This window comes from Sparus aurata, chromosome 19, assembly GCF_900880675.1.
Source record: "Sparus aurata chromosome 19, fSpaAur1.1, whole genome shotgun sequence".
Classification (NCBI taxonomy): domain Eukaryota; kingdom Metazoa; phylum Chordata; class Actinopteri; order Spariformes; family Sparidae; genus Sparus; species Sparus aurata.
Window position 1 is genome coordinate 28,640,506 of NC_044205.1, and position 19,485 is coordinate 28,659,990.

Genomic DNA, 19,485 nt, shown 5'->3' on the forward strand with positions numbered 1-19,485 from the left:
GATTCTTGTTATTTCCCAGCATCAGCAGACTGATGTGGACCAATCAGAGCACATCACGCACGGCAGACGCAGCGAGACGAGACAAAGACGTAAAAGCCGTAAGAAGGCGTAAACAGACAGAGAGGGAGACTGGAGTGTGTTTACTCTGATACTTTGAGTACATGTCAGAGCCTGTAATCTATTACTTTTAAAAGAAAGAGAGTTTCTTTAATATTCAGCATTCAGTGCAGTTTGTCCTTACTTTTGTCCTCTGTGTAATTTTTCCTCAGACATATTCTCAGTTATAGAAGCAGCTATTTTAAAGAGAGAGGTGTCAAAAAAATGCTGCTTAATCACAACAGCCCAACATATGAGCTAGCTGGCCGCCAGCTGTCGTCTCTGCGTTGTGTTCAAGTGCAGCTTTTTGGCAGAGATGCAGACGACAGTTAGCCGACAGCTCGTTCTTTAACTTCAGTTTGGTGTGTCTTCGTCTTTACCTGCATGTCTTTAGACACCAGAGAATGATATCAATAACTGAAAACACATCTGATATCTGGATGGTCTCATATCAAACACAGAGTATGTAATGTTTCACTCTCTGACATATAATCAGATTTATTAGGTCTGAGCCGAGCTTGTGAAGGACTCAGGATGTTTGTGGGCTCTTCATCATGTCGGTACCAGTCGTGATCACGTCGTTAAACCCGCTTCAGACCCTCATGAACAGACCGGTTCATCACTGACTAATTAAAGACAGACTGGATCCATAACGACGGAGGATTAAATGTGGACCCCAGACCTGGACCCTGCAGGGTTTGTGTTGTGTTCAAGTTCACACACTGAGGACTGTGTGTGTGTTTCTGCAGAAGCAAAGTCTCTGATTCACTGACTGAAGGATGAAAAACTACTGTGACTAGTGTGTGTGTGTGTGTGCGTGTGTGTGTGTGTGTGTGTGCTGCTGGCTCACACACAGAGATGTCGACCTCAGCACTCACTAATAACAGTAACATCAGCAGAGAGAGGATGACACGGACTCTTGCTGTGTGTGTGTGTGTGTGTGTGTGTGTGACACATGATTATTTTTGTCACAACCAGGCAGATGTAATGAGTAAGCACCAGGACACACACACACACACACACACACACACACACACACACACACACACACACACTGAGGATGGTCAGTTCAGGTGGATTTATGATAATGAATCCTTCCTCTGTCGTCGACGTTTGGTCGTTTTTATTTTATTTTTTTATATAAAATCTGTTGAAAAGCAGAAAATATGTAATTTATTCACATTGTCCAGGAATTAGTTTACATAAATTAATCATTCTCACTTGTAGGCGACAGTTTCTTTTCGAGCAAGTCCGGAAAAAAACCCCTAAAAAATGCTTTGTAAGTCTCAAAGTTTTAGGATTACCCAGCACTGCCCGAGTGCCCCTGAGCAAGGACAGCACAATGCTGACCGTATTAGATAGAAGAGGACGCCGTGTGTGTGCCAGATCACACAGGGAGCACCTTTATCACGAGTCACACAAAGAAAACACAGCCCACCATGACGTTCTCCTCTGCTGCCCTCTCTCTGTCTCTTCCCCACAAAGAAACTTCATTACTGCCGACCGCCGGCCTCATTTTTCATTCACACACTAACGAGACGCGGAGGACAATCAGGGCAGGAAATACGTCTTATCAAAACTTTCATGTCATTCATACAAAGTCTGCAAGGTCCCCGAGTCCTCTGGAGGAAATGGAGGACCTGTGGAGGTCCAAGACGCCGAACTCTGCCAGGAAGGGATCTATGAGGAAGCCATGCAATGTATTCTGGTTTGCAAAAGTTACAATTCTACTAACTACCACCAGAAAACTTTAACTGCTGGGAATAAAGGAGGAAACAATGGATCCCTTTCCCAGAACAGACAGACATCCAGTAACTGTTAGATCTTTATTGTGGTGCAGAATGCTCCTTACAACCACTAGGACTCATGCTGATGACCAAACATCTGTTTTATAATTTTTAGATCCTACAGCAGCTTTTGATACAGTTGAACTGAGCGTCTCAAGCCTTCGGTTGGTTTATTGGATATAGTTTTACATCTGTTTTATTCTTATTTATCTGATCAGAAGTTCTATGTGACCACGACCATTCATCAGGTGACGTCAGCTGCTCTATGACGTCGCAGGCTTTTAAACTATGTGTGGCAGTGTCCTTACAGGGTGTGGTAGCGTCCTTACAGAGTCTGGTAGCGTCCATACAAAGTGTGGAAGTGTCCTTACAGAGTGTGGAAGTGTCCTTACAGAGTCTGGTAGCGTCCTTACAGAGTCTGGTAGCGTCCATACAAAGTGTGGAAGTGTCCTTACAGAGTGTGGCAGTGTCCTTACAGAGTGTGGAAGTGTCCTTACAGTGTGTAGGAGTGTTCTTACAATGCGGTAGCAACCTTACATAGTGTGGGAGTGTCCTTACAGAGTGTGACAGTGTCCTTACAGAGTGTGGAAGTGTCCTTACAAATTGTGGGAGTGTCCTTACAGAGTGTAGGAGTGTCCTTCCAATGTATGGGAGTGTCCTTACAGTGTATGGGAGTGTCCTTACAATGTGGGAGTGTCCTTACAGAGTGTACGAGTGTTCTTACAATGTGGGAGTGTCCTTAAAGAGTCTGGTAGCGTCCTTACAGAGTGTAGCAGTGTCCTTACAGAGTGTGGGAGTGTCCTTACAATGTGGGAGTGTCCTTACAGAGTGTAGGGTTGTTCTTACAATATGGGAGTGTCCTTACAGAGTATGGGAGTGTCCTTACAGAGCGTGGCAGTGTGCTTACATAGTGTAGGAGTGTCCTTACAGAATGTGGTAGCGTCCTTACAGAGTGTTGCAGTGTCCTTACATAGTGTAGGAGTGTCCTTACAGAGTGTGGGAGCGTCCTTACAGAGTGTGGCAGCGTCCTTACAGAGCGTGGCAGTGTGCTTACATAGTGTAGGAGTGTCCTTACAGAGTGTGGCAGTGTCCTTACATAGTGTAGGAGTGTCCTTACAGAATGTGGTAGCGTCCTTACAGAGTGTGGCAGTGTCCTTACATAGTGTAGGAGTGTCCTTACAGAGTGTGGGAGCGTCCTTACAGAGTGTGGGAGCGTCCTTACAGAGCATGGCAGTGTGCTTACATAGTGTAGGAGTGTCCTTGCAGAGTGTGGCAGTGTCCTTACATAGTGTAGGAGTGTCCTTATAGAGTGTGGGAGCGTCCTTACATAGTGTAGGAGTGTCCTTACAGAATGGGGTACTGTCCTTACAGAGTGTGGCAGTGTCCTTACAGAGTGTGGGAATGTCCTTACAGAGTGTGGGAGCGTCCTTACAGAGTCGTTGACCCAACCGGCCTTCATGTGGGACATCAGGACTATGTGAGTCAAGGAAGCTTCAACAAAGATAATTGTACAGGTGCAGCCAACAACAGCAGTTTCTGTCGGACCACACCTCGTGTTCCGTAATCGACAGTGAAGGTTACGTTCACTTAATGCACAGCGCAGCTTTATAGATAAAAGCCTCCACTAAATGGTACGTATCCGTTAGATCTCTACACACATGGAAATATTGATATGTGAGCGAAGCTGAAGAGCACACGACAGACAACAACAAACAGTGAGGGCATTAGTCGACATTGATTCTGTCAGCACAGTAATGTCCTGACATGATCATCTACACACTGCCTTACATAACACACACACACACACACACACACACACACACACACACACACAGGCTCTGCTGTCCGTCAGAAAGGCTCGCTAAATGCTATGTAAACATCTGTGAGGATTAGAGGCTTTATCCCCTAAAGAACTTAGCGACTCCGGACTGCAATCGGATCCCGGAGACGTGACTCAGCCTTTATCTGAGACCTGAACTGCTCTAAATTGAATTGAGGAAGAAGTTGGGAGTGTTTACGCTGCAGAAGTACACAGCTACATCAAACTGCAGAGGAGGTGACAGCAACATTAGAGGGATATTATGTAACTGCTGGGACTGTGGGCTGAACAACGCTCCTCTGGGTCGAGTTTCATGTCGTCTGGACAGTTGACCAGGTGGAGATATAGAATGACGGCACAGTAATTAAACCGATCATCGCTTAATTAACTGATTAGCTCTGATTCGGACAGTTTCATCCTCCAGGGGACCTGATTGACTTTCAGACAGTCTGTAGAAACATGAGCTGGTGAAGCGAAACAAGAAGTTCTGCTCACCTGAACACTGTCCGTCATTTTGTGTGCATTTGTCTGAAAGGTGCCCACCACGGCGCTGTTTCTTCCGTCCACAACAAATTTCTAAGGTGTAGCGTCACGTCTGATGTTGTTGACGTGCTCAGATTTTGTGTTTCTACAGTTGTTGAGCAGCTACATGGTTTAATCTTGTCCTTATTGTCTGTTCTAAGTGTGTCTATTGTTCATATTTCAGACTTTGCTTTGCTGTAGATCCAGAGTCGGCACAGTATTTTGTTTTGACAGCGGACAAGGTGCATTTTACCATTCTCGTCACATACGTTCCTCAGAGATCTGCCTAAACGTACCGCGGCAACGCCGGTGGAAACACTAGCATTGACTACAGCAACCGTATCGCAGTCAGAGACGATCCCGGTGGAATCTGGGGGACATTTTATAAGAAACCTTTTAGATTTTTGTCCTATTTCTGTGCAGAAACCTGATTTTCACTGAAACAAAACACTTTAAAATGCTGAAAAATCTGCTTTTAAGGAACATTTTCTTCATTGTTCCTTCAAATATCGGGGCATTTGTAAAGTAGGACATCACTGTGTTAGTAAAAGCATCCATCTCGATCCAGGTAACTCTCCCCCAGTGGTCCGCCTGCAGGCTCGGTGCCGGTGATTGAACACCACAGCTGCAGGCCGGCCCAAAGCCACCGCTTCTACTTATAAACTGTATTACCATTCTCTGCCTGCACAGCTGCCTGCAGCCTGAGCTGAGGGAAGCTGACATCGCCGGGCAGGTACGAGTGTGTGTGTGTGTGTGTGTGTGTGTGCGCGTGTGTGCATGTGTGTGTGCGTGTGTGTGCGTGTGTGCGCAGGTGTGATCAACATGGTGATTTTGGCCGTGAGCCCTTCACACCTCAGGTGAACCAATTACCATATTGCATCAACCTATCAGCTCCTGTCAGATCGTCGGCACACCTGCAGGGTCAAACACTGGAGTTAGTCACGGTGGTTTAGAGCATCCGACCCGTTTCTGTCAGCTCTAATACTGAAACACACACACGCACACACACACACACACACACACACACACACACACACACACACTTTTTCTTCCAGAAAGAAAAGAAACCCCAGTGTGTTTCTCCTCCTGAGGTTTTTAAATTGTAAAAAGAGGTTTGAGGCGGTCTCAGAGGTCCGAGGGTCGTTCTCCCGAGTGGTTCTGGTTCTCTGTCACTCTCGCTCTCGCTGCCTCCTGAACCCGCCTGAAGTTTGTTTACTGCACAAACATGCTCGGTGAACACGTCGCGAAGACGTTCACACTCTGTAAAGTTTACAAGATGTCCAAAAGGAAGATTCACCAGAACATCCAATCAGGAAAGAGGACCAAAGAGGAACTGGATTTAATTGTTATTTAAGTGTTTTATTGATCTCGTTGTTCTTATTTGTGCTTGATAATAATTCCTCTGTTGTTACTAACATGCTTATTAACACATTTGTTTGTCTGGTCTGTATGTGTGTGACTTCAGGCAGCTGCTGTCAAAGAGCTGAATGCTCCGTCCGTGTTTCCTTCAATGACAAAAGAACAATAACAATAAAAATGTTCTTTTGAAAATGAAAGTTAGCTGATAACTGAGTTGTTACATAAACTACCCTCGGCTTTGATACGGCCTTTAGATAATATTTGCAATTTAGGTGTTATCGTACAGAAGCTCACAACATTCATCACTGCAGTTATTTTTTAAATGTGTCATCTGGAGAAACAAGCTCAGTTGTCCCGAGATGATGAAAAAAACTAACCTGTAATCAAGTGAAAACAAAAGGAGGGTCCTGCTAATTACTAATAGATAAATGTGTAATTATTAATGCGTAAAATACTTTAATGGCAAAAGTTCACATAGTTTGCTTTAAAACTCACAACCGCAGCCTACAGAGGAGTGTGTGTCGTGGTCCGAGTTGATTTCTCGTGATAATTTATCTCAATATCTTGTAGAATATCTTGGATTTATTTTTCTACGACTATGATAACAAAATAACTCCTGATGTGGAGTAAACAATAAAAACATAATGTGTTTGACTCATGATCGTCTACAGCTTCTGTAACATCCTGATACACAATGAAATCCTCAGTTTAAATGACTCCATTTAATTTTTTTCAATATATTTTCTTCAGATCTGACTCAGATTTTAAATCTACTTGAACCAAATAGTTACAAGGCAACATTTACCTTATATACTCTTGATGAACTCAACTCCTCATGAAGTCAAGTGCTTTTTTCACATATTTCTTGCTTCAAGAGTTTAAAACTTCCTGGAAACACATTCAAAATGTTGATGACTCATCCTGCACTCATATGGTCTTTGGTCGTCCAATAAACGCCGCCGTGATGTCTCAACAGAAGAGTGTGTTGCTGGTGACCTCACAGATTACTGTACAGAAACACTTCTTTCTTTCTTGCCTGTTTTCCCTCCGTTGGCCTCGAGCAGCTCTGGACAGATAGATTTACTGGTGGCTAACGTAGCTGCTAACAAACAAACTGATAACCAGCAGTGATGTCGTCATGACGGAGGACGCTAACAGCACTGAGCTGATTTATGGCGTTTCCTTGCTGACTCAGTCAAGGGCAGAAAACCACCTTGGTATGGTGTTTTTCCGTCCTGGTCTGTCGAGAGTCAGCGTCGGCGACTCAGAGGTGAGGGGGTGGGGCTTAAAGTATAGAGCTCAACAGTGAGGTTCCGGAAGTGAAAATGCCATTCATATTCTGCATATAGATTTTGATTATTGGCCATAATGTTGTAACCATCCAAAGTAGACTCACCACGAGTTATCAGATTGTCAAACGATGATATATGATCCTGTAGAAGCCACAAGTCCGTCTGATATCAATCTTGTTTTGAGAAAAACATGATTTATTCGCGATCTCATGGAGAAATACTACACTACCCACAATCCTATAGTGTAACAGCGGCGTCTTTGATTGGTGGAGCTCGCTGTTACCATGGAAATATTTACCAAACCCCCGAATTTCATGCTAGCTAGTTACTGCTAACACTGAACTCTACGATCGTTTCCCACAGAGCGACCATGATTTCACTTTCTGACCTGCTGCGTTCATTTAGTGATGAGAAGAAGAGTTTATTAAGGGTTCAGCCGAACATGAAATTTGCGGGTTCGGTAAACTTTTCCATGGTAACAGCGAGCTCCACCAATCAGAGACGTCGCTGTTACATTCGCAATGGTTTATGGGATGAGTAGTTGCTTTACTCTTAAGATAATTATGTACACAGTCTTGTACCTTTGCTTTTTTCTCAGTTTTCCAACATTTTTTTGCGCCGAAATAAATGTTTTATGGTCACGATTCATCTGCTAGCTGATTGGCTCGGTTCCAGGCCTTAAACTCTTTATATAAGGACTTTATGAAATGTCAATGGAGTAAATGAATGGCAAACTCACTTCCGGAACCAGAGCCGTTAAAAAAGTGGGCGGTCACTGTTGAGCTCTGTTGGCTGCAGACTGTTTTTACAGGAAACAGAACCTGACATTTTATCAGCTGTTTCATGGGGACAGTCATGTTTACCTGAAGGCTGTTGAAGTACTTTGAATGAGATTTTTGATCAATACTCATCAGTCATGTGGATATAAAAACAAGTGTTGGAACAAGTCAGAAAAAAACACACAACACAGCTTCTAAAACTAAGAACCAGACAACATCCAGACTCTCAGACGGTCTCAGGTCACGATAACGTTTGTTCATCCTACCAGGTTTCCGATGCTCAGCATGCCGTTGAACTCGTCGGTCATGGGGTAGTGCTCCATGGCCATGAAGAGCGTGTTGAGGACGATGCAGATGGTGATGGCGAGATCCAGGAAGGGGTCCATCACCATGATCTTCACCAGCTCCTTCACCCGCAGCCAGCAGGGGGTGCACTCCCACACCAGGTAACGGTCGGCGAAGGCGTACCAGCACGGGTGACACTTCTTATGGGCCTCCTCCAGTTCTGCTCCGACCCGGACCAACGACAGGAGAGGAGAGAATCAAGACCAGATCCACGATAGACGACCTGATCTCACCAACATCATATAATCCCACCAGCTGCTTTTGTTTTTGTTTTAAGTTGTTTCACACAAATCTAAACTAAACCTTTATATGCATTTGAAAAGAATACAGAATTCAGTGGAGTTTTGTTGTCGTCAGTCGTGACCCGGATCATCAGCTCAGCAGGGACGGTACCGGTTCTGTTAATGAACTCAGAACGTGAGACACCAGCAGAGAGAGGCAGATCTGACAATGGTTTACTGACACAAAGCCAATTGTTTAGAGGACATAAAAACAATGTGAGATAAAGAAATGATAGTAAACATCAGAGAGAACGGAGGAAACGTTAAAGAAAGGAAGAATAAAGGGATGAAGGATGCACAGATGGACGGAGGACAGCAAACAGGGGTTTGTATTTTTCTGTATAATGATCTGTTCTCTAAGAGCAGCGACTGCCGAGGGGAGAGACAGTGACTCAGCAGACCTACCACACACACACACACACACACACACACACACACACACACACACACACACACACACACGTTTACAACACACATGGATGCAGATTTGGGCAGATATGAACCCAAAAATCTAACACATGAATATCATCAAACACACACGCAAACTTGGAATGATCTCACGGTTAATGAGGATAACACAAACACACAAACACACACACACACACACACACACACACACACACACACACACACACTCTCTCTCTCTCTCTCCTTCATTCTGTCTCTATCTCTCTCTCCCTTTTCCGACTCTCTGGCACAAACAAAGCCAGTGTTCCCCTGGGGTTGGCTCGGGCAGCGACAGACACACACACACACACACACACACACACACACACACACACACACACACACACACACACACACACAAACTCAGACACAGTTACACAATCCTGTATCGACACACAATAACACGCGCACAGAAGCGTTAACAGACTCACTTGGATGCAAAATTTGGACAAATACATGGTTATACAATCACACACACACACACACACACACACACACACACACACACTCTGAGGTAGGAGTCAGACAGGGTGACAGTGACATGTCGGCACACAGACACATTTGTTCGGTCGTCGTCCCTCAGCTGACATCATTAACTCACTAACATTCACTGTGGTCGAGCTGATCTGGGACCAGCAGCTGCCTGGAGGATCTGACAGGAAGCTCACTGTGAAATCTGATGGAGAGTCAAAAATGCTTCTGGTAATCAGTGAACATGCTAACGCTAACGCTAACACAGGCTGCTGGGTCGACCGGAGACATTCTCACAGACTCAAACATGTCGTCTTCATGTTGGTGTCCAGAACTGTTAGCAGTGACTGAATGTAACTAAGTACATTTACTCAAGTATTGTTATTTAACAGATTTGAGGTAACAACTATTCTCAGTTCTCAGTTCTGAAGCTTCTCTTCACTGATTTGAGATCAGATCTGAGGATGGAACCATCCTGGTGAACTGAAGGTCACACTGAGTTTCACGTCTCTTAGTTCAGGTTTGAAGAGTTATGAGTCTGAGAAGACAAACAGGACGGCTGCCTCCTCTTTAACTCCTTTCTCCTTTCTGTCCCTGCACACCCGCCAGCCAATCAGAGAAGTGCTCTTCTGATGGCCGAAGCTTTAGCTCACCTTCCATGGCGTCAGTGAGGTAGCTGGCAGCACTGAGCGCCCTCCCCCGCCGCTCGGAGCCCTGCGTGGACGAAGGGCGAGGCAACAGCATCGTACTGAGCTCCGTGGTGGACGTGGGGACCTGAGACAGACAGACAGACAGACAGATAGACAGACAGGGAGGGAGGGAGGAAGAGGAGGAAGAGGAGGAAGAGGAGGGAGGGAGGAAGAGGAGGGAGAGGAGGAAGAGGATGTCACTTATTTCATCATATTGTGCAAAGAGGAGGGATAAAAACACAGCAACAATCACTCTTACTGAAAACACACAAGTCATAGAAGCACACACATATTCATGATTCACTCATTCATGATTATCTGTTACCATGGTGACAGCATCACACACACACACGCACACACACACACACACATTTCTGCCAGGTCAAACGGGTCAAACGGCACCTCGATGTCTTTGTGTGCTTTTTATCACCCGGGCAACAGACACACAGGTGAAGACTGGTGTTCAATGAATCAGAGAAATCCAAACAGTGTGTGTGTGTGTGTGTGTGTGTGTGTGTGTGTGTGTGTGTGTGTGTGCTGGATATTTCCTCAGGTACCAGATGAGCTGCACAACAAACATCGACTGACTCTCCTCTCAGAATCTGACTCCAGCTGTCGCCGTTCAAACTGAAGTCACATTAACTGTAATAATCTACCGTCACGTTGTCGTCATGTCTCCGGGTCGAGACAGAGACACTCGTGTTTATGTGCAGGTGATGGACGGCAGCTGTGGAGGTTTGTCAGACACAGTCGGGTCCAAAAACACTGAAAGTTTGATATTAACACGCAAAACTGGAAGTAATCAGAAAGTTTCAGGATTCAGAAAGAAATAAAGTCACATTTGTATTTATTTATGTCCAGAGTTCATCTAAGAGTCGAATTATTTCTGGACAAAATGTTCTTTGGCTCTGAGGCAGCGTGTAATCTGCAAAGTAACTAAAGTAACTACAGTAACTAAAGTCATACTAAGGTGTTTTCGGACCAGCAGAACCTTTTACAGTTTATCATTCACACATGGCCTTCATCAGCAGAGAGAGGTGTGAGATTGTCTTCTTAATGCAGGAGTTTAAATTCCTGTTTTTTTCTCTTTAAAAAAGGAAGAAAAGAGTGATTTGTTTTTGTTCACTGATGTTTTAAATCCTCTAAACGTATTTTGATACTCGACAAGATATCACGACTGCACTGTGGGAAGCTTCTACACATCCTGTGGTGTCTTTGAACCCTTTTGATAACAAGACGACCTTTAAATAAAGTTCTGTGTGTCTGATCTGTTGATGTATGGCGGTGGCGGTGGCGGAGGCGGTGGCGGTGGCGGTGGCGGTGGCGGTGGCGGTGGCGGAGGCTCGGGGGACTTTAGGATCTCTCAGCCTCGCGGAGTCGAACCTGGTTGAACCTAATTTGCTCAGGTGTGATTACATAACACTTCCTGGTAACTGTTCCTCCAATGAGACGTGACGCAGTGGCCTGAAGGTCACCGCCCACGACGACGCCTACATCCTGTCTGTGCGCCAGGCGGGGAAGCACCAGGGAAACACACACACTCACACACACTCACACACACACTCACACACACACACACACCAACAGCAGCCATTAATTTAGCTTCCGTTAGCTGCTGTGGGTTGCCATGGGGACATTTCCGTGGCAACTAAGAGTGCTCCCTCCTCCTCCTCCTCCTCCTCCTCCTCCTCCTCGTCTCTCCATCAGTCTGAGCGGCAGGACGACGTTCACACGAGGAAGCAGAAATACTTCATTTCACAACATGAAACTATGAACTGAACTCACAGCAGCTCCGAGCTCCCACACAGCCCTGCAGGTCGGACACGTGTCGGCGCCGAAGAACTTTTCAGAACTGTGCGGCACACTCGTCTGAGGAGACGTGAAGTTTGATCCGGCAGCTCGACGTGATCAGAACCGCTGGTCCATATTTTAATATCAGTGTATCGACCGATTCATTCATTAACAGAACATTAATTCACTTGTGGAGTTCCAGCAGGCGTGGACGACAAACACGTAATAAACACTGAGAAATTGTTGTTGTTTGGTCAAATTAGTATCAAAATTCTACAATCTGTTGTGTTTTTCTGTCTACAAATGGGATGTAAACCAGAAGATAAGACAGATAAAGTTCTTCTTCTTCTTCTTCTTCTTCTTCTTCTTCTTCTCTGCCTGTCGTTATGTAACGTGGAGGTACGAGGCGGCTGTCAGCAGGTGGAGGTGACTGAACACCTCCAGGCGGGAGCTGCTGTGTGCGTCCTCGTGATGCTCTGACCTGCTGCCTGACGGAGAAGACGACTGTAAACAAGTATTAAAATAAAAGTAATCCCTGCTGAGGAGCTTCTGCCTCTCAGCTACACCTCCTCTGAGACCACACAGCTCCGACTGAGAGAGCTGCCGGTCTGAGAGACAGTGTTCTGTTAGAGAGAACAGAACTGGACCGCTTCAACCAGAGTTAATGGTTCTGACTGCCACTGATTGGATGTAGCTAAGCATATTTACTGAAGTACAACTTTGAGGTACTTTTACCTGAGTATTTCCATTTCCTGCTCCTTAATACTTCCACTTCTCTATCAAATATTGTACCTTTTACTCCACTACATGTATTTGTAACTTTAGTTACTAGTTACTTTGCAGATGACATGCTGCATCAGACTGAACGGTGTACAGAGTAGAGTACAGTGTAGATACAGAGGAAATATATGTGTGATGTACTTCAGGAACATACTAGGAAGAGAAGAAGAAGAAGAGGTAAGTCTTTCTTTTACACTCCCCTAATTACCAGGTATTTACCTGGTAAATTCATGATAACATGAAAGTGTTACTTGGTAATTACCAATGGTAATAATAAATTTATTACAATGAAACTATGGCCAAAATACTGGGCATGTACCTGGTAACTATATGGTAAGTTATAGTGTGTTATTGGGTAATTACTGCTGGTAATAAGTAGGTAGATACAGTTCTAGCTGTTTACCCAGTAAATATAATGGTAACAAAAATGTGTTACTTAGTATTGTATTGACTTTCTTATTACCATTGGTAATTACCTAGTAACACCTTTGTATTACTAGGTAATTACCAGGTAAATACCAGGTAATGAGGGGGCTGTAAAAGAAAGGCTTACCAAAGAAAGTGAAGAAGAAGAAGAAGAAGAAGAAGAGAGAAGAAGACAAAGAAGAGAAAAGAAGACAAAGAAGAAGAAGAAGTAGTAAATACAAAATAACTTTCAGTACTTTGATAAAAACAAATATTAAAAACACAAACAAGTGTTCCATTAATGTGTTTGAATCTGTTTGCTGTTCAACTCAGTGGATACTGATCAATAATCCTGCTGGTGCTCTTATTGAGGGCATTGTGTGTGTGTGTGTGTGTGTGTGTGTGTGTGTGTGTGTGTGTGTAGGTATGTGCACAAAGGAAGGACACCTCAGTAACGTTCCTGTTCTGGTATGTGTGGCTTTAAACCACGATGCCATGACAGTGACACTATGTGTTCTGAGTACGTGTGTGTGTGTGTGCGGATGGGGGGAATACCACAGCTTTGTTATCTGAGATGGTAGATATGTGTGTGTGTGTGTGTGTGTGTGTGTGTGTGTGTGTTTAGCTCATGATATCAGAGTGGAGTTATGCAAAGCGCTGATTCATAATTCAGATGTCTGAGTGTTGGATGGCCGCAGGCTCCACCATTGTTTCCACTGCGACACACACACACACACATGCACACACACACACACACACACACACACACACAGTACTCACACTCTCCTCCTTGACCTTCTCCATGGTACAGGCGGGCAGCTGCCCCTGCAACGGTGGTGAGGAAACCCCGTTCTGGTCCATGGCGACAAACAGCTTCCCGTTGATGTTCAGAGTCGGATAAAATACCTGGAGACACGCAGAGAGACGCTGTGAGAGCACGAACAGACTTTACTGTGTTTAACTCATGTATTCAGTCACATTTAACATGTGTGACTTATTTCACTACATCTATATATCTTGTTCCTTTCTATGAAACAGTATCCATCGTATATCAAACGTACAATAATCTCACACGTCTTCACCTTCACGTCTCTCTCCACCTTCTACACTTGTATCTTGCAAACAAAGATATCAGAATAATATCGCCTAATGTAAAAATCTTGAGGCCACCACACTCCTGTAGTGATGTCTGATATCACGACAGCGCTCGTCAAACACAAACTAGACTCCTCTCATCTCAGAAGAATCTCACTGATCACCACGTCATCTCCTCTAACCTCAGCTGATCTCAACAAATATCTTTCTCAAAACTTTACCAGATCAAATCCCAACTTGTGACTAATCTCAAATCCGGTCTCATGTGAAACCACAGTATCTGTATGTACTGTCTCAGCTTCGTCACCTGGGAGCCCCTGCTGGTGTTGCTGTAGGTGCTCGGTCGTCGTTTGGGCCACGGGTGGGGCAGGATGCCGCTGAAGGTCCCGCCGCTGTAGGTTCGACCCCCGACGCCCTCCACCACGTCGCCCGGGACGCTGTACTCGTCGTCAGCCATCTCCCCCTCCGAGCCGCGGCTCCTCAGGCGGAAGTTGAAGATGGAGGAGACCTGACTGCTCCGCCGTGTCCTCGTGGAGAAGGAGCGAGCGAGGAGAGGGTGGAGGGGCTGGAGGAGGAGCAGAACATGTGACTCTGACTGTTAATGATGTCTTACAGCACCACACATCCACATCTTCTTCCCCTCACCTTTCCTCCATCCGTCATGTCCACCTGCAGCAGCTTCTCCTCTGATAGGTTCGCCTCCACGTCGGCCATTCCCATCAGCGCTTGACTCCGCCTCCGTTCCTCCATGCTGTCCAGTGGCAGACCGAACGGCGAGAGATCTGGTGACATCAGCGAGTCCGAGTCGAGAATTTTCTGTGCGGCAACCTGAACGAAGAGAGAAACAACAGGAAGTAAAACAGAAGACGTTCGCTAAAAATTTGTGTCATGAGAGTCGCTGCAGACTGGAGGAGAAGACCGGTCAGAAACATCCATCAGTTTACCTGCTGCTCCTTCTTCAGTCTCTCCATCGCCACCTGAAACTCTCGTTCTTTCTGGCAGGCCTCGGCGATGGTCGCCTGGTTCTGCTCTTCGTACGCCATGGCGACGACAGCCAGGATGAGGTTGACCAGGTAGAAGGAGCCCAGGAAGATCACCACCACGAAAAACACCATGTAGGTCTTACCGGCCGAGCGCAGCGTCTGCAGGCAAACACACACCAGAAGAAGAAATAAATCCAACCGTCCTCACAGGAACATAAACACAAGGGTGTCATCTTCACTGCGGACACGTCGGACACACGAGCACATCTCCTCTGCTGTCAGCCTGATTCATCCACTGAAAACTCTCTTAACAGGGTCGTCTGACTGTCCAGCTGCCAAACTCCAGATCAGTGAGGAGACGAGCTCGTAAACTGTCGGGACGCTCGTCAGGACTCGCTTCAGTTATCACTGTGTGCTCTCAGCAGGAAGCTGCAGGACTTCAGCTTATGTTCTCTAGAATTAAACATCAATTATGATTATTTCCATCTGATGTAAAGATGTAATGACACGATTTTCTGTCCAGGAGGAAACTTTAAATGTTGGAAACAGCTGAAAAACCATGTTAGATGTTCAGACTTTCCATTTTTCAGGATTTCTCGTCCACGTTGCCTTTAAAAGCTGAAGCTGAAAGCGGCTTCTTGATCTTGTAATGTGATCGAAAGCTCCAGTAGATCCTAAATAAACCTTGTGAGGACGCTGGTTTATTAATTAGTGTTCCAAGGTTTAAAAAATGAACTTCTAACGTCAGCTGTTAGAGGTTCAGTGTGTAAGATTCTGGGTGGTTTGGAGGGTGAAAATCTTAATTATCTCCTTATTAGTTTATTATGGAAAAAGTGTGATAAATATATATTTAAAGGAACAATATGTAAGATTTTAGTTGGCAATAATATCAGCCAACCAACCAGCAAGTAGCCTTGTCAGCTGACAGGAGGCTAGTGGAGAGGCCAGAGGACAGAGAGAGAGTCGGACATCATCAGCGTATAGAGACAGAATATCTTCATGTTACTGTGAACTGAGGATTGATTTGGACCGAACCAAAGTGACAGTGGAGATGAAGCAGAACTGTTCTGGTGACTCTGACTCAGTTTGTGTCCAGTCTGAATGAAGTGAGCTTAAACTGGTCTTAACTCAGACGGTGGACAGTTGTATTTTTCTGTTTATAATGAAAATAGGAGTCAAAATATCTCTTTCTTCAGATTTATGAGTTTATTTTGTTGACTTATTAGACTCAGTAGTGAACTGGCTGAGCTACAGAGGGCTGTGAGGAGACAGGAGAACACTTTAAACTAAAAGTCCAGCCACATGGTACAAACTGCACCTTTAAAACCATCTTTTCACATGTTTGAGACTCACCTGTGAAGCCAAACATGACACCTGACATCAGCGTTACCTGGTGGTAGAGATTCTCCCAGTAGTCTTGTGTCATCAGGCGAAACAGCGACAGGAAGGCCCAGCCGAAGGTGTCGAAGCTGGTGTAGCCGTAGTTCGGGTTCCGTCCCGCCTTCAGACAGTCGAACCCGTCAGGACACTTTCTGCAACACACACACATTTCTGCATTTTGAGGACTGTGTCATCCACACTGAGCAGGTGTTGGTTATGTAACACAACCACTGGAACATCTCACACCACAGCTCTGAACAGGAAGTGGGTGTACAGTCGGAACATTTAGTGGCTTTCAATCATAATTTCAGAAACAGCATCCATCTCTTCTGCCATCTATTTTTCCATCCGTCCGTCTCCCCCCGACACAAACAGCAGCTCTGTTTCCTCATCAGTGTTTACGACCGAAGGCTCGTTATCGCCGTGCGACCGGGACCCGCCCACACGTGTCACAGCGGAGACGGAACAGATAACGCGGAGACGGCATTCATCATAATTGATATTCCACATTCACATCCTATCACATCCATCGCCGCCCACGCAGTCACATCTGATCCGCTGATACACAGCAGTCGTAACGCCGCCAAGCTGCCGGTCAGTGCAGGGAAGGCTCGCTTCATATTCTGCCCGGTGACACAAACACCAGAACCAGCTTCAACCAACAGCAGGAGACGCCAACCGCAGGGAGGTCAAAGGTCAGAGGTGAGCTGAACGTAACCCTGTGACCTGCTGATGTCTGTATGAAGGAGGTTAGAAGCTTCACTTGTATATTGACTTCCTGTGTTGTCATGCTCACATCAATAAAATACACTTAAAACTACAAACTCAGACACCCAGGGTGTTATCACGACCGTCAACCACCTCACTAACAGGAGGAGTCAGGTGTGGAGGAGTTACTCATTATCTGTGTGTTGCAATCCAAGTTTCCAGAGACGTGTTTGGTTTTCTGCTGCAACGTTGGACAAGGAGAAAGTCTGAGCCTTTGTGTTTTACTACAGTCCCTGAGAATCCCTGAGAGATGGATGCAGCTGATTTCTTCACAAACTTCATCAGAAAACTTGTGTTTACAGCACTCATGAGTTAATGTGAAGATTTGAGTGAAATCAGATTTGTCTCGTGCATCTAGAGGAAGTTCAATACACAAAGAAGAGGAACTCTTAACAGCATCAAGTCCAGCACAAACAGTGATGTGAACTTTCCTTCACAGTGAAAGAAACTGAACTTGTAGAAAGTGTTCTGTTGGGTGTGAAGTTCCGAGTGGAGGAGTTCTGACGCAGCACGAACAAACCTCTGGTTGAACAAAGCTCTGAGTCACAGAGGAGTTTCACACTGAGTCACAGAAAAGGTTGCCGCTGTGCAGACGCTATCTGGGGATTCAAACCGACAACCCTGCACTCTCGAGCACGCGGCGTTGACCCGTCCCGGCTGCCGCCGCCCCCGCCGGGCCGCCGCCAACAGCTGGGAAGCTTTCAGGCAGCAGCAGCTCACACTGAGTCACCAGCGGCCGACCTGCCTGTATTTATTATCACCTGACTACACAGCGCTGGTGGGAGCTGCTGATGCTAATTCATTAAAGACGCACGTAAACAAACCTAAAAACACAGTTACATAAAGGTTTACGTAATCCAGCTGTGAGGAGGGAGGAGGTGGAGTCAGTTTTACATTCACACTGAAACCACTGTTGTCTTTTTTTTTATGCTTAATAATTTATCCATCTTATCTGACGGCCAACAGCACAGAGCGTTATCAGCTTTTATTACCTCACAGCTCTGAAAACGAATCCGCCGTCACAAAACTCACATGTTGACCTTTGAAGCATTCAGCTGCGGCAGTCAATTTCAAGCCATTTAGATCTCTCACTAATAGAATTTGCATTGCGAAACAAACAAAGCAGTGAAAAAAAAATAATAAGAAATCATGTTCGTCACTTGTTTCATTGGAAAAGCAATCAGTGTCCGGCTGCACAGGTACGCAGCAGGTGAAGCAGGTCTGACAGCAGCGTGTTTTAATACCACACAGTGGCAAACATTACAGTAACAACAATCAATCCTAATGTCATCACTGACTGCACTGCTTATCCAGGCATTACGGTAAGCAACCAGACAAAGAAAAAAAAGAAAAGAAGCAGAGAACAAACTGCTGATCTAAGCGTTACCGTAACGACAATCAATCATAACGACATGATAAATATTTCAAACAGCGACATAAGAGTTGATGTGAAGCATCAGCCGACGACAGAACGACGCTGAGAGGAACTGATCACAGTCACTGATCATTATGTTCATCTACGAATGTGCTGACATTATCTGACAACCATGGTGTCAGAGACAGAAGGTAAAGGAACAGTTCACTCAACCATGTAAGAGGCGGAGAGGGTAACTGACTGATAACCTTTAAAACTCGTCTCTGATGCTGTGATTTCAGATGAGGAGCTGAAAATGTAGAGAAAGTGACTGAATGACATGATGTACTGTTAATCTGACGTCTGACGTGGTGATGAAACGCTGAGTCCCTGCTCGTCCAGACACTACGGTACCAGCAATCGATGCTAACAGAGTTAAAAACTAACTGGCAGCTGATTTAAGCTTTACGGTAGTTATGTAATCAGATTACAAAATCACATTGAGCTGCTGATACAAACATTACAGCAACAACAATCGATGCTGATCGGATGAAAAAGAAAAGCCAACAGCCGGCCGACAACGTGAATATAAGGTAACAGTTCTGAGCAGCTGATACTACAGGAAACACACACACACACACACACACACACACACACAGAATATGACTAACGAGTCCTCACGTACAGTCAGTCATCTTGATGCCAGTAAGACTGACACCAAGTATGAGCAAGGCCACTGCGTCTCACACACACACACACACACACACACACACACACACACACACACACACACACACACACACACACAGTGCGGTGGTCTGTGTGTGTCATTCCTCCACTTTTATCCATCCATCCACCCATCTCTTGGCAAGTGAGTCAACATGGTGGCATGTGAGTGGGGAAAGTGGATGTGAAGTGTGTGTGATGTGTTGACGGTGTGTGTGTGTGTGTGTGTGTGTGTGTGTGTGTGTGTGTGTGTGTGTGTGTGTGTGTGTGTGTCCAAAGGGGGCTTGAGGATGTAAAGAGAGTGTGTGAGAGGTTT

At 45.4% G+C, this 19,485-nt stretch overlaps 1 protein-coding gene across 3 annotated transcripts in view; it reads right to left on the bottom strand.

Annotated features, from left to right (window-relative positions):
• LOC115569870 (sodium channel protein type 4 subunit alpha-like) overlaps window positions 1-19,485 on the bottom strand; it is a 134,656-nt gene that overhangs the window by 65,605 nt on the left and 49,566 nt on the right. For all 3 annotated transcript variants that reach the window (XM_030398067.1, XM_030398066.1, XM_030398065.1), the window contains exons 9-15: window positions 16,332-16,473; window positions 14,903-15,100; window positions 14,604-14,786; window positions 14,266-14,523; window positions 13,644-13,769; window positions 9,852-9,972; window positions 7,921-8,159 (exon numbers count right to left, since the gene is read on the bottom strand). In XM_030398067.1, coding sequence (XP_030253927.1) covers window positions 7,921-8,159; window positions 9,852-9,972; window positions 13,644-13,769; window positions 14,266-14,523; window positions 14,604-14,786; window positions 14,903-15,100; window positions 16,332-16,473 — 1,267 coding nt within the window. The remainder of the gene's footprint in view (window positions 1-7,920; window positions 8,160-9,851; window positions 9,973-13,643; window positions 13,770-14,265; window positions 14,524-14,603; window positions 14,787-14,902; window positions 15,101-16,331; window positions 16,474-19,485) is intronic.